Source organism: Xenopus laevis, chromosome 3L (genome assembly GCF_017654675.1).
Source record: "Xenopus laevis strain J_2021 chromosome 3L, Xenopus_laevis_v10.1, whole genome shotgun sequence".
NCBI lineage: Eukaryota > Metazoa > Chordata > Amphibia > Anura > Pipidae > Xenopus > Xenopus laevis.
In genome coordinates, this window is record NC_054375.1 from 112,925,758 (window position 1) to 112,949,508 (window position 23,751).

The following is a 23,751-nucleotide window of genomic DNA, read 5'->3' on the forward strand; positions in this document are numbered from 1 at the left end:
ATAAGATACTTTGTAACAATTTTGAGACACAAAAAAACAGTTTAGATAAGGAGAAATATTTTCAAACTTTCATAACCTGCCAAATTTTGTAAAATGAACATGGTAATTAGGGGGTGTGGCCACAGAAAGGGGCGTGGTCAGAACATTTAGCTGTTCTACATGTGAAAACATTTTTTTGTCCCTCTTTTTACTTCCAAAATGTTGGGAGGTATGTGATGTGACAGAGACCTATACTATTTCATGTTAATCTACATAATACCATGTTACATATTTTTGGTTGAAAAGTCCCTAGTTAAGCCATTATAATAAAAGTGAATCATGTTTTTTTTTTGGTGTTGCAAAGTAAGTATATGGTTACTTGATCAAGGAAGCAACTGTAGCCTTTACAGTTCACACAGTTTACATTTGGAGGTCGTTTCAAAATATCCATACAAGCTTGCTTAACTGATGCCAGCAGATGATGTGTCTCAGTTAATTAAAAAAAAAACAAGCAAGACAGAATGGGCTGACTACCCTATTTGTTAATTTTTCTTTACAAAAACAGCAACCAGGCAAAGCGCTCGGGTACAAAATTAGCCTTTAAACAGCCGTACATTATGCACTGCAACACCACAACGTACAGAAGCTCAACAAACTACTGTAAAGGGATACTTGGAAAATTTATGAGCAAGTTATAGGTCAAAGAGACATTCAAGTGCTCATTTTGCATCTTTCCATGGAGCAGGAAAGGAGGGGTCAAATGAAATAGTTTTCATTGCAGTTTGCATTCCATAAAGCAGACAGTGCAACTGTCTCGGCCACCACAGCAGAAGGCACAGCTGCAAGCGTGCAGTACCGTAGAGGCACTCCAAATCGTCATGGCCCGAGATCAGCCAGTTCTTGAAGAGACGCAGGTGGTAGTAGCACTGGTGCAGGTGGTGGGCCATAGCCCGATCCAGACAGATGTTCCGAGACTGGGCGCAGTCACAGGAAAAGCGGCGCAGCAGCTGGGCGACCTCGTGGTCTTCCAGGCATTCTGGAGGAAAATGGCCCATGACAAGCAACAAGGAAAGAAAAAAGCATGAGGGTGGGAAAATGGAGAGAAAGGAAGGGGAAGCATGTGACGAAGAGTCAGGAAATGCTTTAAATCGCATGGTCTTTCACTTCTACAGTACAATGATACATAGATTATAAAATATAATGAAAAATTGCCAGTAAATAAAAAAATGCTCTAGCAATTTTATAATCTCAGTTGACTTTTACAGTTTAGAAACTCACCATGCTTTTAGGTTACGGTTTCTTGATCACAGTCGATAACATTCCCAATAGCTTAACAGAAAACTCTGCTTTAGGAGTATAATCATAATTCTGTGTGTTATATATTCAGGTAAATCCCAATTTATAAAAACTGAAGAACATATATTACAATTGTGGCTGTCTTCATTACTGGCCTACCAAACATCACCGATCAACTGAAGGAATATTTATTGTATGATATACAGAGAAACCTGCAGAAAGGATTTAAGGATACCTCTGTAAGAATGCAGAAAAGAAAATCATGAGTTCATTAATAGACTTGGATGAATTGAACTTAAGTTCAATGTTTTATAGCATATGTTTTTCAGGCTACACAAATGTTTCAATGGCAAACATTAAGAGCAGTTGGTGCTGCTGGGTATTCATATTGTCGCATTATGCCTAGTCCTGAGCCATCACATTAGCTTTTGTTTTGAGGGTTATATTTTGCCTACCAAGCACTATAAATGATCCTGGTTTCCTCTGGCGGTCAATAGCATTTTGTAGTGTCACTGATACATGACAACTCAATTTTCTTAATGTTGCATAAGGCCATTTCTACTGTTACTCATGTCAGGAAAAAATATCTGCAAGGCATTAATAATCAAAAAGTCAAACCACTGAGTTACAAAATGAAATGTTTACACAAATTGTCTGTTAACTATATATATATAGGGCTTCACATGGAGGCTTGATATTACAAGTCAAAAAATCAAATTCAGGAACGGTAAGGTTGTATCAAAATTTATAATGGCATTATTCTCTCAGATACTCATAAATAAACTCAAGAAATGTCTGCTCAAACATAAAACATACTCTAGAAATCACCTCAACTAAATTCAAAACTCCACTTTGTTTCAAGCACATATATTTACAAACATTAGACTGTAACACCCGGGGTTTTCTGTGCTGGACATGTTTCCATTGATGGAAAACCCCACCCAAAACACTGGTGTTCATTGTCATTAAGATGAGTGACAAACATAGGTGATAATTTGCACAAGTGCAGCAACCAATCAGATCTTTGTTTTCATTTTCTAACTTGTAGTAGACTGATCAAATGTAACGGTTTACTATGGGTAGGGCACTTTAGCACCCATATTCTTACAAATATGGTTGTAGGATTCACAAGGAATAAAGAATTTTAATAGATGAAAATTCAGCACTCAGATTGAAATATGGTTTTCAATAGATAAAAAAAACAAATATTGCTCTGTTGGAGAAAATACTTCTACTGTCTACCAAGTGGTAAGAATATAATGTGAATAAGAGAAGGAAAAGTACAACTAAGCAACTTAGAAAGCCTCACCATGAAATAAGTAATTATATTAAGTGGAAAACGTTCAAATCTATAGCACCGAATGGTTATAAGTATAAGGAATCATTAAAAGGTGAAGATAGATGTTTTCTTTTTGCATGGTTTTAAAGGAGAACAAAAGCTTAACAAAGAGGTAGGGTAGAAAATGCTAAAATGCTATACACTGGGGCTCATTTATAAACACCGGCCAAATTTGCATCTGGGCAGTAACCCATAGCAACCAATCAGTGATTACTTTTTTTTTTCAGTCAGCTGCATGCTATCTATCTATCATCTATCTATCAATCATCTATCTATCAATCATCTATCTATCTATCTATCTATCTATCTATCATTATATAAAATTACAAAACAAATTAGAATGTGCAATTTGTATCAGAATACTTAGCCCTGTAGCATCAGCTTCAATGACATGTGAACTAGTGATATGTGGGTCAGGGTTTCCCTAACTCGCCCTGCTAATACCCGCTTCCGGGGGTCCTTTTATAGGCCTGCGCCACCCCGCCGATGACGTCACAAAAGGGGCGTGGTGAGCAGACGTGACACTAAAAAAACGGAACCCGAAAGTCGGATGCCGGCATTTCAAGGTGGCACCTGCGAGGAGCACTACGAGGTCGGCCCGCACATCACTAATGTGAACCTCATTTTCAGCTTGATGATTTGTGACAACCCCTAAGCTTCTCTCAGCTGCTCAGAGCCCACTGAGCATGTGCATGTCACTGACACGCCTAATAAAATCCAAAACGGTGAGCTCCTTTGACAGCTAAGAAAGCCTGAATCATTACTGTTATAGAGGCGATGAACCTTTAGGTTGATGCAATAAGCTCAGTATATAACATACTAGCCATTTGTTTTAGGGTTTAGTTATTCTTAATGGTTTCTATGAAGGTGTCACTTATGATGCCATGTGCAGTTTCAGCATCCATCCAAGCTATCGGCTTCAGTATTTTTCCCATAGCCCCATCCTTCCTCTGTGAGCAAGAAAGGTCACCTACACAGAAAAGGTATAGTATAATATCACTGGGTATGTAACTTGCAAAAAACAGTTGCTATTTATTTCCCATGGGCACAGAATTACCAGTAACAACCCCTTTCATTTATGTATGGCCTGTAGAGAGAAACACCACTGAACTGCACAAGAACTCTTTTGACACTGGTCCTCTTATAATCCTCCCCAAGTACTAAAATTGTTTATTTGTATGAGATCATCTTTTTTTTTATCTCAAAACATATTGTATAATGGAAACTTAAACCTATGCATAAACAAATGGACCAGAAGTAAATCGGACGGGACTAAAAATCCTGTCGGATCGCGGCCGCATCTGTTCGTTGATGTGGTCCGGCAATCTGACCGCCCCGTTAGCCATCGTTAGGATCCGATCGTTGGGCCCTAGGGCCCATGATCGGATAAGCCCGATATTGCCCACCTCAAGGTGGGCATATCGGGGAGAGATACGCTAGGTTGGTGACATTGCCAAACGAGCGGATCTCTCTGTGTATGGCCACCTTAAGAGGATTATACTTTAGTCATAGTTGCATGGTCTCAATCACAAATCAGTTTAGAATAATATCCTGAATTTTGGGTTTCAGAACATTTGGATATGTTTAGATAACAGTACATGCTTAGATTCCCCGATTGATTGTTTTCAGCTTTGCAGTTGTACTTTCATGTCTGATGTAGATAAAAAAAACAGCAAGACAACGGCATTAACATTTGCCGAGCATTTGTTCCTATGCTAATCCATATTTACTATTTCACTATGAAGGAACGAATGAAAAATTGGTTTAGTAGGCCCTCAGTCAGCAAAAGGATTCATTAGTGTTAAAAGTTAACAAGACTAAACGATATTAGTGACCATATAAGTTAGAAAACATCTAAAATGGCTGAAGCAGCACATGCACTGGCAAACAGAGATACAAACATATAAAGGCACTGTCATACATGGGCATGACGGCATACTATTATAAGATTGGTCATATCGGGGAAATGTTTTTTTAAAAAGAAACAAATTTAGTTGTAATAAAAATGCGGATATACAAACACAAATGAAGGTGGAGCTTATTTCAATTTAAAAGGAAATTGATATGTTAAAAAAAAAGATTACAATTATGTTAAATTTAGTTTAGCCACTTAATTCTGGGTACTAGAGGGTGAAATGTCCCTGCAAAAGTTTGGGAGACCCTGCAACCGGGCAAGGGCCTGACTGAAAACATTGCAGTTTAGAAACTATGGTTAACTAGTAGGATGAGATAAGGCTCAAGCATAGTTATTATGCCACAGGGCTGTGTTCAAACAAAATAGATGGCAATGAGCTACAGTTGAGAATGCTGCTGGAAGAGTCTAAATTAAAACTGGGCACTAAACAAGACAAGTGGTACATAAGGAGATAAGAATTGTATGACAATCCTATTCAAATAGGAATATCTAGTAAAAAACAGCAAAATACAATTAACTAAAACAGGGGAAGTGAAAGGCAACTAAAGAATCTGTTTTGTGAGGGAGAGAGCTTGTGAGGACAAAAATAGTGGTGGTAACAGTCCCCCAAAGAGAACATGTGTATTCAAAACACCCTTCTCCATGAACACACTGCCTAAGGCATTGCAGATGCCTTTGTTAGCAGGAAGGTACTGCTTGGGAATGCTGATTTCCAAGAAATGGAAGCATACAAAAGGAACTGTCCATAAAATGTAGAATATTTATGGAATGAGATTTTTGGGAAGAGGTCCTGAATGTCCCAGTTCTCCTTGAGAGGCTAGTACTGACTAAAACACCCAGGGGCTCGTTTATAAACACTGGGCAAATTTGCACCAAGGCAGTAACCCATAGCAACCAATTAGTAATTCACTTTTTTCAGTTAGCTGCAGGTTGAACACTGAAAGAAATCATCTGATTGGTGCCATGGGTTACTGCCCTGGTGCAAATTTGCCCAGTGTTTATAAATGACAACCCCTGAGTGCAGGGCGAAGACACACACACAGGATTTTGGTATTCTCACGCCTTAATCCCACGTGTGTGTCAGGACCTGGGCGGAGACTATTGTTCCGGTTGCAGATAGGACAGGATCGGATAAGATAAAAGACTCAGAGTATAATAATAGAGAAAGAATATGCGTTAACAACCAAACAAAAGAAGTGTACAATTGACAGGGAGTTATGCAATGGCTTAGTTTGGTGAAAGGTTTTTTCACATTTAACCCATCACTTTGATGCCAACAAGCACTGGATTAATTTAATGTGTGCTTCATGCAATTCCATAACGGTATATTGAAGGTCAAATGGGACTGGAACCTGATATTGAAAGTGGAAAGCAAATGCAGATGCTAATGCTAATTCAGAACATGTGTTGCTAGTGTTTACATATGTATGATCACTAACAGGCTGGTGATAGTGAGAGGGAAAATTGTATATTGGTACTGTTTGCTCTTATGATTTTAATGGTATAAAGACTAATAATATGCAGCTGTGTTACTTCAGAATTGTATTTATTATGCTTAAACAGTATGAGAGCAATATTGCCTTATAGCTCTCGTAAGGGTTCTGATAATTTCTAGATGGATGGCTGGGAAATAGGGCAAAAACCACGATACAACATCAAGAAGGAAGAAGAAAAATGGATTTTGGAGGAAAACAATGGAGAAAGAGGTGAATAAATGGAAAAAATGGGTTAATAGTGTGAGGCAACACTTCAAATCAAGGAAGCGAACGTACCATTAGTCGGATGCTTTGCAAACGACACAGAAAATCGCTTTACAGCTGGCATAGACAACAGTTCTGAGGAAATAAAAAAACAAGCATCTGCATTAACATCCTGCTTTTGGAACTCAGGCAGGCACATAGACACACCAACAATCCTGAGACAAAACTCAAGCACAGCCAAAGTTACAGAACAGATTCCAGCCAAAGCACAATCCACATCTGCTTGTTACATTCACACAAAGCCCATTACTTACTGAGAAAGTGCCTATACTTTAAGCCAGTTGGTCCTTTCAGTTCAATTGTATCATTTTGATGTGTTTATGTCTACGTGCAATTACTCAATACAGTTTCTTGACCAAAGTCTGAACAAATTAATATGTGATATAATTGAATACAGTACATAGATGTAGTCCAAAAGAAATAATCCCAGTATGGGATCCTTTATCCCGTAACCTGTTTTCCATAAAGTTCAGAATTATGGGAAGGCCATCTCCTGTAGAGTCCATTATAAGCTAATAATGCTAATTTTTAAAAAAATTATTTTCCTTTTCTCTGTAATAATGCACTTGACCTTAACTAGGATGCATTAATCCTTGTTGGTGGCAAAACAATCCTATCATGTTTAATGTTTAAATTATTTTATCCAGAAACCCCCAGGTTCCAAACATTATGTATAATAGATCCTATGGTTGTATATCTATAAAAGTCCTATTAATTTAGTTTGCATAGCTATTTTTCCTTTAACGTTGCCCTTTGGAATGCAAGTATTGTTGGCAACTCTTTCCACAATCAGTGAGACCAACATAGCTATTCAATAAAATGAATTCCGAAATGCACCTTTAACATGCATATTTAGTTAATATTGAATGTATTTTGCCTCAATAATGTTCTGCTTTATTTACATTAAGTATAAAACTGAATGCATTACAAAATAATGACACCACAATCAGTATGCTTTGTAGATTTTGTAGAATGCACCATGTGCCATTATGCCAGATGTTGACAATAGTAGAGTCCATGCTGCTTCTTTGTGTTCATTTCTGTCTGATTTGTCCACACAGCATCTCTCAAAAGTCATGAAGAATAATCCATACCCCATTGACAAGAATCAAAGCTTATTAAACAGTGACTTTAACCTTTCTATTTTGCAAAGAATCCTAGGGCACTTCTGACAGTCAGCAATGGATCATTTTGCATTAAGCACCTAAGGGTGGGCAGTTAGTCTTCAAAAGAATTTTTATTCAAGTCTTATTTCTTGGCCAGTGGACAGGTGGAACCCCAGGCTATTAGATACAGGGCAGATATATCAAATGTAGAACTTGGAAATCTGAAGGATTTCCAGTAGTTTGATATTTTCCCCATTTATCAATACTTTGCAGACTGGCAAAGGGTTTTAATGAAGTGACGCTTTTATCAATTCATCAAAATGTCTTCTGCTATTTAGAACACTACAGGGTGTTTGAGCTCAGCAGCTCTGGTCTCTAATTAATCTCAAAATCACCAAGGAAGGAATCATTAAGGAATCTAGCAATTTGTTCCGGTGCAGCAGTAATCATCAGTAACATAAATCTGCCCCATCATTTTCTAACATCTGGTATGCATGAATGCCTATTTTTGAAAGAGATGTTCAGAAAATGGGTATTCCATGTTTGTGTTTAGAACTTTTCCCTTTCTATGTACTTGTTGGGAGTATGTTGGGTAAACAACTAGCTATCTCATGCTATCCTTTTATTGAAATTGAAGGTCCTTTTTCACACAAGCATAAATCATATTTGGTCTGGTACCACATCAAATAAATAAGACAAGAACCAAAAGTTATAGCTATTTGTGGACTCACACTACCACTATTATACAATACATAACAAGTGTTGTTATACATTGTATAAAAGTGGTAGTGAGTCCACAAATAACTCTAACGTTTGTTTCTTGCCTCAGTGGCAAAAAATGGAGAAAAATTTGATTAGCTTTCTTATTAAGAGCAAATACAGCAAAGTACAGAGAAACGCATACTGAAAGCCACCGTGATAATTTTGCCAATGTTTTCTTTTCCAGAAGAAAAACATATCTTTAGATAATATTATTAAAATGGAGCTGCCCATATTAAGTATATCAGTCCTGTTGAAGAGTATTGGTTGGACAATAAAGTCAATAAGCCCTTTTAGTTAGATTAAATCGTTTATCGTTTAATAATATTTTGTTATTTCCCGATTCGCACACAACATACAAAATCTGCTCTACCTACTTTCAGGAAATTCTATTAACTCCTCAAAAACCGAGTTATTCATATGGTACAATCTTTCTATTGACATCATCGTGACAAGCAGGGTACATGTCACAGCATTCATTTCAACAGAAATTCAATAGAAACTGAAGGACATGGTGTGCCATTTTAGCCAAACATCTAAATAAAATTTGCATGTTTGCTTGTAGTTCAAACAGCATTTAAAGGAACAATATATACCCCCCCCCCCGGGAGCTGATAAAAATAATTACCAGTCCACTGAGAAGCCCCTGATAATGAGCTGCTCAAAAGCAGATGCTTATTTAAGGAAAAAGGTTTGTTTGTTTAAAGGTAGATAGGTAGTTCTGCACAAACTGGCTGGTTTTAAAGTAATGCAAATATAATGTAATGTTGCCCTGCACTGGTAAAACATCTATTTGCTTCAGAAACAATACTGTAGCTCTTATAAACAAGCTGCTGTGTAACAATTGTGAAAATTGAATAAACGCTATATGGCACAGGTTAAATAATGAATAACAGAAAACACCATTATGTTCTACAGAGCTTATCTGCTATCTTCTGAGTAACCTGAGCCTTTTCTCCTTTGATTGGCTGCCCCCATTGCTACACATCAGTTTTATTTTTTGATGTTCCTGTTCCTTTAAGGTATAAATTTTAACAGTGGCATACGTAAAAAGCCCTGGGCCACCCCCACAAAAGATATTCGGAGGGGCCGGCACGCACTGCAAACCCTGAGACCACAGGGTCTGCTTCCTCTAGTTACGACAGTAGAGTATTAGTGTCCTAAGGAGTACCATAAGAAACCATAGTAGCTTCAGAATATGTATCAGTTTAATTAGTTAACCTTAATATGGCCTTTGCATGGAACAGTACAAATAACTTCCCAGTAACACCTTGCTCCTCTGTGTGGCACAATGTCTGTGATAACACTAGAGGGAATGTACATATCTCCAAGAATGTTCTATGGGAGGCAAGATATGGGAAGAATAACAGAAGCTGTAAATCAATTAGCAGAGGTGCTGTAAATAATGATTCATCACCTGGAGGAGTGAAGCTCTCTGCCCAATGGAATCAGGAAGTAGGAAATACATGCTAAGTGAGGTGTTGAGAAAAGCAAGAAAACGGATATATAAATCTGTGCGACCGGTCTTCCAGTGGAAAAGGCAGTTCCGGTCAGTGAATAAAACACATGGATTTCTGTTTAAAGTTACCCGGATGTTGCGGTCTTTCTACTTTGAAAATGTATTTTTAAGGATAACGTTTGCGTGAACTCCCACGACTGATAATTGTATATGTTCAACAGCAAACAGTATACTGCAAATTATACACCCAATAACGAATTAAGTATTTCACACAAACATTGATATTACAATAATTTGTTAACATTAAAACCAGCCCTAGATCAAAAAGGCTGCATTGAAAATGTGTATTCCAATTATTTCCCTACTTTTCTACCAGATTAACCAGCTCACTAACTGTTTCATTTTATGGAACAACTCGACAATAGCAGGAAAAGTGGAGAAGCACCAGACAGTAATCTTTCATTGAGAGACTCTTCTCATCTCAGACGGTCTGATAAGACAAATTTCAGAACTTATATCTCAGGCTACTGCCACCCAAGGAAGCAAATTCACTAGAGGCGCAAATTTTCACCAGCGAACACTGTGCCACACTTCGTGGCAATTAGTCATGTGCAAATTCGCTACTACTACTACTACGCTAATTCGCTAAAATGCTATGCAGTCAAATGCTGGCAAAGTTTTGCTAACGTTATTTCGACAGTGCGAGCATTTCTTAGGGGCACATTTACTAAGCTCGAGTGAATGATTAGAATAAAAAAAATTCTCATCCTTCATAAAACTGCTATATGTGGCAGTAGCCTTAGGGTCTTGGTGTCCCATGCAACCCACAGTAATGTTTAAAGGGGTGGTTCACCTTGAAGTTAACTTTTAATATGTTATAGATGACCTATTCCTAGCAACTTTGCAATTGGTTTTCATTATTTATAGTTTTTAAATTATTTGCCTTCTTTTGCTCCCTTTCAGCTTTGAAATTGGGGTTACTGACCCCAGCAGCCAAAAACTATTGCTCTGTGAAGCTACAGTTTTATTGCTATTGTTACCTTTTATTACTTATCTTTCTATGTAGGCCCTCTCCTATTCATATTCCATTCTCTTGTCCAAACCACTGCCTGGTTGCTAGGATAAATAGGACTCTAGCAGCCAGACAGCTGCTGAAATACGAAGCTGGACTGAACAAAAAGCTAAACAACAGAAAGAAAACTATAAAAAAAATGCAAATTAGAATATTCATGTCTACATTGTACTAAAAGTTACTTTAAAGGTGAAAAACCCCTTTGATAAAATGATAAAAAGGAGTGCAGCATCTATGGTTTAGTCCAACCCATCTAGAATCCTGTTATATTCCATGGTGTCAAATGACAGATGTTTGCAAGAAATGGACACATATAAATTCAGAAAAGTCAATAATGTAAAGATATAGAATTGTTTCTGAACCTCAAGAGGGATCCAGAACATGTAATTGCTTACCTGCCACAGAATGAAGAATCTATGGCCCTGGCTGTCAAGGACTTGACTACCATTGAGCCATAGCTTCGGTTTCTGTGTTTCATTGCAGTCTATGGCTAAAACACATTGCCTAGCAACAAGTAGAGCCTGTTAGGGCCAGCACTAATAGAGTAAACCTAGCAAAACATATGAAATATAAAAACATACAGTATTTTTTATTATTTGAAAAAAGCCAAGTGAACAACTCTAAAACAAGACACATGGACTATATGGACACACAGCCAGCCAACGTGAGATAAATATTTACGTGCGATACTGCTGTAGTGATGACGCATTCGATAGACAGTTACTGTATGTCCTTAATGGATCCACAGGGACAAATAGTTACAGATTAATGTAAGTTGTTACCAAGACACGATAGTGGATGAAGTACCATAAAAAAAACAAATCCCTGCAGTATCTAAAATACAGCAAGGAACACACAAACTAATATGCACCAAGACATTTAAATTAAATTTTAAAGATGAAAAAACGCGACAAACAGACGACTGACACAACAATCAATTTACTTGCAGATTTTCTACAAAACTGGCTTCTAGCTAGCTATCCCATGGCAAAACAAAAGAAAGTGGCATAGCCCCACCAAAAAGATCGAAACAATTGACAAAAGTTGACCTATGATCCAAAGTCATTGAATAAAGCTGGCCATAGATGCAAAGATCCGATCGTTCGAATCCTCGAACAATCGGACTTCCCACTAACCGTTCCGATCAAATAAAGTAGTAAAAGAACAGATCAGCCGATGTTCTGCCCCTGACAGCAATCGTACGAAAGTTATCTCCGACCAAAGCTAGTGACAGTCTCCCAACGGAAATCGTCCGATTGGCAATAGATGTAGAGATATTATCGGCAGCCGACAGAAATCTTTTAAACTGCGACCAATCTCCGTGGGGCAAATAATGTCAGGACTCTCCACACACGGTCCGAAAATTGTACGAATCGAGGATTCGTATGATCGGATCTTTGCTTCTATGGCCAGCTTAATCAAATCTCTGTTCTATTGGTTTCAGGTGATTAAGAATCAAAGCTTTACTAATAAACAAGGCAGTGCTTCTATTGTTCTCTTGTCAAATTGTGTGGTTGTCTTTCTTTGCATGCCTTTGCTAATAAATACACATATGTGTGTGCTAGTGATGTGGAGGTCAAACAAAAACCTGTGGGCAGGCCAGGTATGGGCTGACATCCACACAAGGTTTGCACCTGCAACCTTACTATGCTCTGCTTCTGCCTTTGGAGGCCTGTATTTATAGGTGTGCCTGCTCTGCTCTTCCCCCTTCTGGACATCTGATATGGGGTGGGTAAGGGTCTATAAATAGAGGTGAATCACTAGTCGGGTTGGACAGGGGCTGGATAAGGTTAAAAATTGTCAACCAGCACATCACAAACGTAAACTCTTAAAACAAGCTGATGGAAAATTGATCTTTTGAATTTACATTAATTGTAAGATACAGGTATGGGATCCATTATTTGGAAACCCATTATCCAGAAAGCTCCGAATTACAGGATTCCATAGACCCATTTTATCTAAATAATCCACATTTTTAAAAATGATTTCCTTTTTCTCTGTAATAATAAAACAGTACCTTGTACTTGACCCAAACTAAGATACAATGAATCCATAGGGGAAGCAAAACAAATCTATAGGGTTTATTTACGGTTTAAAATATTTTCTAGTAGACAAGGTACAGAAAGATCCCTTATCTGGAAACCCCCAGGTCCCGAGCTTTCTGGAAAAGAAGTCCCATGCCTGTACTAGCAAAAACATGTACTGCTAATATAAAGGATTTAGTACCAACAGTGTCACCTGCTGGTCAGTTTGCTGACTATGAATTCAGTTGGGAGAATGTTATCTGAAGAAAAAACGGGTCTGAATAATGTCGCTCTGTGCAGGAAAGACATGAGAGCCGTCATCTGAGGTTTATCAAGGTTACCATAATATAGTTATTTCCCTAGTGATTAAATACCTTGGGCACAATTATCAGTGGATCCTAAAATAGTTTTTCATCCTCCCAAAGGGTGAAGTGGATTTATACCAAAGTAGCACTGAATTTGTGGGAAAACACTGGGTAATGCAATCAATAACCACTTTTGCCGCTTTAACCTTATGTTAACAGGCCCCAAGTGATATTCCACTTAATGACTACACATTACAACCCAATACATGTTTATTCATGTAGTTCTGCTGGTGCTGTATTTTAGTTTCCATTAGTAGTAAAAAAAATAAAAAAAAAAACATTTTCTACAAGCCTATGAGGTGCCATGTCACAAATGTATTTGTCTGTAACATTATGAATGCTTAATAACAATTCATCAGTAAGGTGGCATGTGATGTAGAACAGAAGTCAATAGGAAACCATCTTCCCTCTATACTACGGATAGCAGTTGAGGTTTCCTTTATATTGCCATTACACCTCTTTGTATTAGTTCCCAAGTTATGTAGAGAGAACATTTTAGAAGTCTGTTATTTTTATTGCCGCTAAAGCTCAGTTACCTTGTGTTTAATCATGCAAGTACTCCCCTCCTTTCCAAAGACTGGGCAGTTTAAACTACATCACTGGGCTGGAAGCTCAGTGGTTCTAAATACACGTACCGTCTTTGTAAGTCAGGCTGGCAGCAGAGCTGATTTTTTTGCGGTGGCTGCGTGCGTAGTCCTGCAGGTTGGGAGCGCTGGAGGAGCCTCCCAGCACTGTGGTGCTGAACAGCCCAGTGCACTGCGATCCTGGAAAGGTGGGGGATGTGGGATTAGTAATCACACAGGTCTAGTACATGCTATTAAAGACACATCACCACAGTTAACTGTGGCCTTCTTTCCTTTTGGAGCAGTTTCTCCCTTTTAAGTCTTGGAACAAGATGTAGGTTTGGTGCAAATATGTTTCTGGACAAAGCAAGAAGAAAATCAGGCACGGTTGTAAAAGCAGCCCTGAAAACTACAGATGAGAGACTCTTTATTTTAGACCTGAATAATGTTTATACAACAATGAATCATAAACAGACAGATTTTATACAAGAATATCTCACACAGTGTAGGATTTCTCAGTAATTAATAAACAAGCTATCCCACCTGGACTACTGCAACTTGCTACATACTGGTCTCTCTAACTTCCACCTCTACCCCTACAGTCTTCCTTCAACTTTCCTTCTAGAATCCTTGCTCTCTCACCTCAAAGAGAGGCTGTTGAAATCTTTATCATGGCTTCCCATTAAGTAAATAATAACTTATAAATGTACTTAACTGCACCTAACTATATCTCTTCTCTTGTGTTTTTAAACATTTCTTGCTGACTTTTGCTGTTCCTCTCACAGCCACTGCATGGTTACACTGCATACTTTCACTGCTCCAAACCATCTTGAAGCCTTTTGTCTTGATGATGCATACCCCTGCAATTCCATACCTATACCCTCAGTAAAGAATCCTACTTCTGTCTCTTCAAAACTAAAATGAAAGACTATATCTTTGGGCACTGCTTGGCATGTAGGAGGATTGCTAACCACTGTAAATTTGAGCCTGCAAGTTGCTCATTCGCTAAGACTGTAGTCACTGTGGGGCAACTGTATTTATATATATATATTGTATTGAAGAATCTGGAAGCGTGTTTTGTGTTTTCCATTAAGCAAACAGCTTACCATTTTACATATGCATTTAAACACACCTGTTAGCAATAATTTTTCAGTACGGATAAGGTGGCAAGCAGTTATTACAGCATTTAAAACAAACTGTAATTTAATTTTTATTAAATTACGCATTTGCCATGACAATTTCAAATGTCTTCATTATAATGTTATAATTCAGTGGCTTAATTAAAGAAGAAAGAACCCCAAAAACCTTTCTCCCATGTATTCCTTTTTCAGTGCTGGTGAGCGCAAGTAAAGTATAGTACTTCTGTACTACTGAACTGTCCATGCAACAAGCAAGGGATGTTGGTGTGGCTATTTCCCCACCACCTCAGTTATTCTGTGTTTTATCCTCTTTTAATTTTATGTGTGGCCATCTGATTCCTTCCAGCATTAAGTTGTCACTAGCAGCACTGGAAGGCCCAGTATAGCTGAAGAGTGTTGTTAGTCTTTGGAATATTGGATGAAACTTATTTCTTTTAAATGTTGTGTGTGTGTGTGTGTGTGTGTGTGTGTGTGTGTGTGTGTGTGTGTGTGTACACACACACAGTTTGACACAAATTATCAGGCTGTAGTGTTGTTATATAACACAACAAAGGAATTTTAGACCACTGACTCATTTGCACGTGAGACTGATCAAGAATTCCAAAACTACAAGGAGATAAGTCCACTCGTAACAAGGAGTATGAAAACATCATTTAGACAAAATGTACCAAGTCTTACACCATTTTCTATCCATTTGCGCATGGAAAGTACTACCAACAAAATAAGAACACAGACCCTCGGTGTGCCTTGGTTATCCTTCATCACTGCAAAGGTGAAAAGTTAAACTATGCCATTACAATTCAAATATGTCTTCCTCATGCTTTCAACCAAGGAGCATGGGTTGAAGGCAAGTCTAAGCCAATTGCCAACAAACACAGATGACGTATGTAAAAGCAAAGACAGAAATGCTTACCACCACATGGAACGCACACAAATGAAGAAATGGGAATGCAATAAATATACAAGTTTGAAAAGTCAAAAATAAAGATACAAAGTAAAATGTTTAACTTCAAGGATGACATGACAACAAGCAAGGAAATAAAGGGAATGATGTGATATAATACAAAATGGGGGTCAAGAGAAGAAGTTACGACTATAAACAGAGTAGCTGAAAAACACACTAGCACAATGGACAAAAATTAAACATGAACAGTAGTTTTTCAACACACATGGACATAACAAGGTGAGGGTGTGATTAAAAGGGAAAAATGGTTAAACAAAAAATTTTTTCAATAATATTGAAAAAACTTTGGTTAGGTCTATAAAAACAGTGGTGGGCAACTGCCATTCATGTCATTGGCAGATGATGACAGGAGTTTCACCATCATCAGAAACACATTGGTGAATACAATGTATGATGTGCCATTAGCCTTAAAGACTAACTACATTAAAAAGGAATATTTTTTGCAGAGGAGCACTATAGGAAATCTTTCTTTCCATGTATAAAACTTAGGAAGTGCACTGCTGTACACTGTTGAGAGATAAACTACAAAATCTCCCTCTAAGCAATCATGTTCGATACTTAGTGGTTCCCAAAATGTGTAGCATAAATCAATAAAAGTCACTGTTAATACCATGTTAAGAGCTATAGGAGGGGCTCCAAATGTTTGACAACAAAGGATAGCTAGAGCCCAAAAGGTTTGAAAATGTTTTCAATATAACATTGAAACATAAAAGCCCGGGGGCCGGCCCAGAAACTTCTAGATATGCGAATCATTGGTATTTACAAAGAAGTAAGCAATATAGCAGCTCCTCTTATTGAGTGTTAAAAAGGAAAACAAGATAATAGCTATACTCTTATGACTCACTAGTTAAGGGAAACATAAACGAGAAGCAAAATAATGAATTTATATGTATAAGCATGCTACAAAGGAATAGAGGAATAGATTTCTTTTTTCATAAATGTAAAACCAAATCTAAATTGGAAAATGCTTCAACTGATGAAGTTCAGAACACAAATGAAAGACAAATCAAAAATGTATTGACAAATGCTTCTCAAATTGGTAGTAAGTAGCGATGGGCGAATTTTTTCGCCTTGTTTTGCCGCAAAAATGACGCCCATAGATTTGCATGGCGTCGTGCATCTAAAAAAATTTCACTGTGCGACAAATTTTTTTGACGCCCATAGACTTCAATGGGCATCGGCGAATTTTTGACGAAACGGGTCAAATTCGCCCATCCCTAGTAGTAAGTATATCTGATGAATTGGTAGCAAGGTATCAATTAAATAGAAGCATTCACGGGAATGAATGAACACAGAGTATGATAATTTAGATGTGTTACCACAAATGGTATAAAACACTAAGCTTTTTTTCTAAGATAAAGAGAAGAGAGAGAAAGGAAAGATGTAAAAAAGTAAAGTTGGATGACAGTGTAAATAGAGTGAAGCATGAGGGTAGAATAAAGGCTGAGAAGCACTGATCAACTATGATGAAACACACTGTAACTACAAAATATGGCCAGTAGCATTTACAATTTTTTTATATATGGAATAAGCTTGCCAACTGCAGTAAAAGGTTTCAAGGGAAGGATTTTAATATCATTTTGTCCAAATAATGGTACGTTACAGAAACCGTATCTTGTATCTTGAAGATACAGTTTGGACAGTTTCTCTGACTTCTTTGAATTGGCTTGACAAATCACTTTATCTCCATCAGGAGCAGGCTGTTACTATATATATGAATATAAGTGCTCAACAGATACATAATCTGGGAAAACTTGTTAAACCTAACAGATAAAATGATCGGTTGTTTCATATCCCTACTTGAGCAAGCATTAAAGCTGTATTGAAAAAAAAAACCAAGTGCATACATATGGAACCATTCTAACATACCTAAACCACTTTGCTTCATGTCCGAGGACTGTCTGGCAAAGGAAGTGAAGAGACGGTAGCTGCCAGCTTTAGATGATGTCTCAGAAAGGACCTGAAAGGACATAATGATTTCACTCAGCAAAATAAACACACAATATATAACATCAACTTATTCCAAGTGTTTGGGTACTGTGAACACAACTGCTTTAAAGAAAAAAGATGAATAACGAAGCAATAAGAGAATTCCCAAGCTGCATTGAGAAAGATAAAGGAAACAAATATAAGATTACTAGATGATGCGCCATACACTTCTGTTATCGTTATGAATGTGGCGTGTATTTTTCTTTCTGGGCTTTTTCCCAGTATCTCCTGTATAAAGCCCTTCTGTTCTGACCATAGTTATTTTTGCATATCACATAGACCAGGGGTCAGCAACCTTTACTATCAAAAGAGCCATTTGCCCCCTCTTCCACTAAAGAAAAATAGTCTGAAGCTGCAAAACATAACACAGCTTATAAACTTTTAAAGGTTTTAAACTTTTTTTAATTTGAACTGTTATAACAACAAAATACAACAAACAAAAATGCAGTGTGCATGTGTGGGCCTACTTTGAAATAAATTAAACACTGAATAGCCCTATTAAATGCTAGTGTTCTCATCTGTTTAATGTGACTTCTGTTTCTGACGCTACATGCTGATCTTCCCTATGTCGGGGCTATAAGATGTGACTTTGATCATCACACAGGACTGTAGGCTCTCTCTTCTTAAGTGGGAGTAATATTTGGATTTTATGAAGTTCATGTTCGAGAAAACTTGCTTAGATAAGTATGTTGAGCCAAAGATGGACAGGACTCCAAATGCATACTTTTCCATGTTCATATACATGTCGGGAATGGCACTCCATGTTTCAAGAACAAGTTTGTCGGGTTTGGGGATGTTTTCAATATCATTCCACTTGTGCTCTTTAGCGAGAGTTCCCTTCTGTTGAGTGATTTCTTCGAGATCCACTGTCAAGCTTTTGAACTTGGACACCCATAACCATAAGTCTTTATCCGCTATGTCGGCTAGTTCAATTTCAAGATTGGGCTGACTTATCCTTGTGAATGTGGATATGTTCAGCAGGGATGGGTCGATGTTATGTCTTGAGTGTGCGACCCGCTGTCACTCCTGGGATGACTATACAGCCCTCGCACTTGCTGGCGGCTTCCTGAGTGTGCTACCGTGGTAAGCTAACCATTAGCTTACAGCAGTCGCACACTCAAGCCGCTAGCAGGTGCGAGGGCTTTATAGACGACAAAGCCACAAGACCGAGCCGCAGCAAGGAGGATAAAGAGCCACATGTTGCTCCGGAGCCACGGGTGGCAGACCCCTGACATAGACAGTGGTAAGGTTTGTGCAGAAAAATTCCTGCTTCACGGACTGTGCATGTGGTCTATGGGTACCCTGTATGGATACCTGGGAAAATGCAAGATCCAGTCTGGACAAATTTGTCTCCACTTCACTCCACAGGAAAAAGAGGTTTCATTAAACCTTGTTGATGTCACTTATATGTATAGTGACAACACTTCTAGTTTATATGGTTTAGGTTAAAATCATGAGGTACTGGGTGGGGCTAGGTAGAGGTGTACAGGAAATTTAGGGACTGATGCTGTTGCTCTGCACAGGTACAAGTGACCGGTTTGCTTCAGAAACAATACTATAGCTTATATAAATGAGCTGATGTGTAGCCATGGGGGCAGACATTAAAAGGAGAAGCAGCGCAGGTTACATAGCAGATAAGCTCTGTAGAATAAAATGGTGTTCTACAGAGCTTATCTGTTAACCGCTATTTAACCTGTGTCATTAGCCCTATTTCAATTACCTTCATTGCTTGTTTATATTAACTATAGCAGTGTTTATATATAAGCTTGCTTATATAAACTTAATAGTATTTCTGTAACAAAGTTTTACCTGTGCAGGGCAACAACATATTATATTTTAATTAGTTAAGCACACTTTAATTTTTTGTTGTCACTCTTCCTTTAACATTTCAAGGCACTCGTGCATATTCTGACAAACGAACTACTTCATCAACTTTGATAAATGTCGATTCATTCAAACCATCCTGACAAATGACAATATAAATCAAGCAAAAGGGAAAGGGAATCCTTCTGGATCCCCAGTTGATCTGTAATAAATCTATCCAGAATTCTGCATTTCTGACAATATAAAAAGCATGAAGCGCACATCACATTCACAAGAGAATTTTCTTGGCAGGGCTGTGCTTATAAAGGAATAATATAGAGAGTGAGAATAGTAAAATATGTATGCACTTAAATCATAGCACATTGAAATCTAACACATTTCTCTTTGCTGACTAAGGGACTACTGCTTCCTAAAGATGATGCCATGATGGACGATAATATCAGAAGGAGGAATGCGGTGAAACTTCCCATTCTATAAGCTATGCAGCTGCTGAAAAATAGAATTTTCAAAATCAAGCCCAGTTGTGTTATGAACATGTCTCATACTAAGAGGAAAGGCCAGCAGGACAATCCTCATCCATTTGAGTCAAGTTAGGGAAAAAACAAGATGTCACATTTCAGCTTTGAAATGTGATATAGACTGAACTATAAGCCTATCTACCCCAAAGATGGAGTTGTTTTTTGCTTATGAAATATAAATAATCACTATAAATTTATTCTGCAACCCAGACAATCCTTAAATTATTAAAGCAATATTTTGCTGTGGATGCTGAGGAAATTAAAGCTTGTCAACAACAGATAGATCTAAAAGGAAAAGGCGGCGATAATAACAATAACAACTACAGTATATTGTTTAACCTTTTCGCTGCCAGGCAATTTGGCTGATTTGGTACATCTATTGCCAGACCATTTTTGAACATTTTGTACTCTTTCACTTTAAGAGCATTTCCTGGGGGGGTGTTTTAGTTTAACCAGGGAAATAATATATGTTTTTTTTCAGGACAACCTGAGCTTTCAAAATATGCTAGAATTTTTGTGTAATTCAACTTCTGTAAAAAAATATAGGCTTCAAAGTGCCTAATAAAATGAAAAAAATCAGGTTTCACATAGTACAATTACATATATCAGAAACATCATTTATTTTATGTACGAGAACACAGCAGATTTGGAAAGGTCTATGTCTCCTGAACGCAACAATACCAAATATATATAGTTTTATTGAGATTTCTCACTAATATAGATCAAAATCTACAAGCAGTACACTAGCAAATTTCCAAAGCACCGCTCCACAAAACGGCATACTTCTGATTTCAAGGCCAAACATTCCACTAACAGTAGGCTCACCCCAGAAAACCATATATTTTCAGAAAGTACACATTCCCCCGAATCCAAATTGGGTATGCATGTCTTTCTACCCCAAAGCACCAAGCCACAAATCTTTCCTAAATTTGCCAATTTTGGGGACATTTCCAAAAATCACCTCAAAACTTCCACCGTGCAGCATCTTATATCGAACATACTATTGGTTAACAAGACAAATGACCCCAAATATGAAAGCCTAGGGTCCGCTGAACAGTTTGATGCCCAATATGTATAGGTGTACCTAAGCACGTGGCATATAGGGGCCTCAAAAGGAAGACCCCCCATTTGGTCTGTCATTTCAGGTGCTGCAAAATCAACACATTTACATCATTTTGGGGTGGGCAAAGGTAGAAAAAAGTACGTTCACCTCAGAAAACCATATGTTTTCAGAAAGTACACATTCCCCCGAATCTAAATTGGGTATGCATGTCTTTCTACCCCAAAGCACCAAGCCACAAATCTTTCCTAAATTTGTCAATTTTGGGGACATTTCCAAAAATCACCTCAAAACTTCCACCGTGCAGCATCTTATATCGAACATACCATTGATTGTCAAGACAAATTACCCCAAATATGAAAGCCTAGGGTCCGCTGAACAGTTTGATGCCCAATATGTATAGGTGTACCTAAGCACGTGGCATATAGGGGCCTCAAAAGGAAGACCCCCATTTAGTTTATCATTTCAGGTGCTGCAAAATCAACACATTTACATCATTTTGGGGTGGGCAAAGATAGGAAACAGTACGTTCACCCCAGAAAACTATATATTTTCAGAAAGTACACATTCCCCCGAATCTAAATTGGGTATGCATGTCTTTCTACCCCAAAGTACCAAGCTGCAAATCTTTCCTAAATTTGCCAATTTTGGGGACATTTCCAAAAATCACCTCAAAACTTCCACCGTGCAGCATCTTATATCGAACATACTATTGGTTAACAAGACAAATGACCCCAAATATGAAAGCCTAGGGTCCGCTGAACAGTTTGATGCCCAATATGTATAGGTGTACCTAAGCACGTGGCATATAGGGGCCTCAAAAGGAAGACCCCCATTTAGTTTATCATTTCAGGTGCTGCAAAATCAACACATTTACATCATTTTGGGGTGGGCAAAGATAGGAAACAGTACGTTCACCCCAGAAAACTATATATTTTCAGAAAGTACACATTCCCCCGAATCTAAATTGGGTATGCATGTCTTTCTACCCCAAAGTACCAAGCTGCAAATCTTTCCTAAATTTGCCAATTTTGGGGACATTTCCAAAAATCACCTCAAAACTTCCACCCTGCAGCATCTTATATCAAACAAACTATTGGTTATCAAGACAAATGACCCCAAATATGAAAGCCTAGGGTCCGCTGAACAGTTTGATGCCCAATATGTATAGGTGTACCTAAGCACGTGGCATATAGGGGCCTCAAAAGGAAGACCCCCCATTTGGTCTGTCATTTCAGGTGCTGCAAAATCAACACATTTACATCATTTTGGGGTGGGCAAAGGTAGAAAAAAGTACGTTCACCTCAGAAAACCATATGTTTTCAGAAAGTACACATTCCCCCGAATCTAAATTGGGTATGCATGTCTTTCTACCCCAAAGCACCAAGCCACAAATCTTTCCTAAATTTGTCAATTTTGGGGACATTTCCAAAAATCACCTCAAAACTTCCACCGTGCAGCATCTTATATCGAACATACCATTGATTGTCAAGACAAATTACCCCAAATATGAAAGCCTAGGGTCCTCTGAACAGTTTGATGCCCAATATGTATAGGTGTACCTAAGCACGTGGCATATAGAGGCCTCAAAAGGAAGACCCCCATTTAGTCTATCATTTCAGGTGCTGCAAAATCAACACATTTACATCATTTTGGGGTGGGCAAAGGTAGGAAACAGTACGTTCACCCCAGAAAACTATATATTTTCGGAAAGTACACATTCCCCCGAATCCAAATTGGGTATGCATGTCTTTCTACCCCAAAGCACCAAGCCGCAAATCTTTCCTAAATTTGCCAATTTTGGGGACATTTCCAAAAATCACCTCAAAACTTCCACCCTGCAGCATCTTATATCAAACAAACTATTGGTTATCAAGACAAATGACCCCAAATATGAAAGCCTAGGGTCCGCTGAACAGTTTGATGCCCAATATGTATAGGTGTACCTAAGCACGTGGCATATAGGGGCCTCAAAAGGAAGACCCCCCATTTGGTCTGTCATTTCAGGTGCTGCAAAATTAACACATTTACATCATTTTGGGGTGGGCAAAGGTAGGAAACAGTACGTTCACCCCAGAAAACTATATATTTTCAGAAAGTACACATTCCCCCGAATCCAAATTGGGTATGCATGTCTTTCTACCCCAAAGCACCAAGCCGCAAATCTTTCCAAAATTTGCCAATTTTGGGGACATTTCCAAAAATCACCTCAAAACTTCCACCGTGCAGCATCTTATATCGAACATACCATTGGTTGTCAAGACAAATGACCCCAAATATGAAAGCCTAGGGTCCGCTGAACAGTTTGATGCCCAATATGTATAGGTGTACCTAAGCACGTGGCATATAGGGGCCTCAAAAGGAAGACCCCCCATTTGGTCTGTCATTTCAGGTGCTGCAAAATCAACACATTTACATCATTTTGGAATGGGCAAAGGTAGAAAAAAGTACGTTCACCCCAGAAAACTATATATTTTCATAAAGTACACATTCCCCCGAATCCAAATTGGGTATGCATGTCTTTCTACCCCAAAGCACCAAGCTGCAAATCTTTCCTAAATTTGGCAATTTTGGGGACATTTCCAAAAATCACCTCAAAACTTCCACCCTGCAGCATCTT

At 38.1% G+C, this 23,751-nt stretch overlaps 1 protein-coding gene across 13 annotated transcripts in view; it reads right to left on the reverse strand.

Annotated features, from left to right (window-relative positions):
• ppip5k1.L (diphosphoinositol pentakisphosphate kinase 1 L homeolog) overlaps positions 1–23,751 on the reverse strand; it is a 104,995-nt gene that overhangs the window by 12,123 nt on the left and 69,121 nt on the right. For 3 of the 13 annotated variants that reach the window (XM_041586813.1, XM_041586817.1, XM_041586812.1), the window contains 4 exons: positions 17,610–17,700; positions 13,710–13,838; positions 6,302–6,364; positions 836–1,015 (listed from right to left, as the gene is read on the reverse strand). In XM_041586813.1, the coding sequence (XP_041442747.1) occupies positions 836–1,015; positions 6,302–6,364; positions 13,710–13,838; positions 17,610–17,700 (463 nt within the window). The remainder of the gene's footprint in view (positions 1–835; positions 1,016–6,301; positions 6,365–13,709; positions 13,839–17,609; positions 17,701–23,751) is intronic. The other 10 variants (XM_041586818.1, XM_041586816.1, XM_018253155.2 and 7 more) reach the window with 6 other exon arrangements.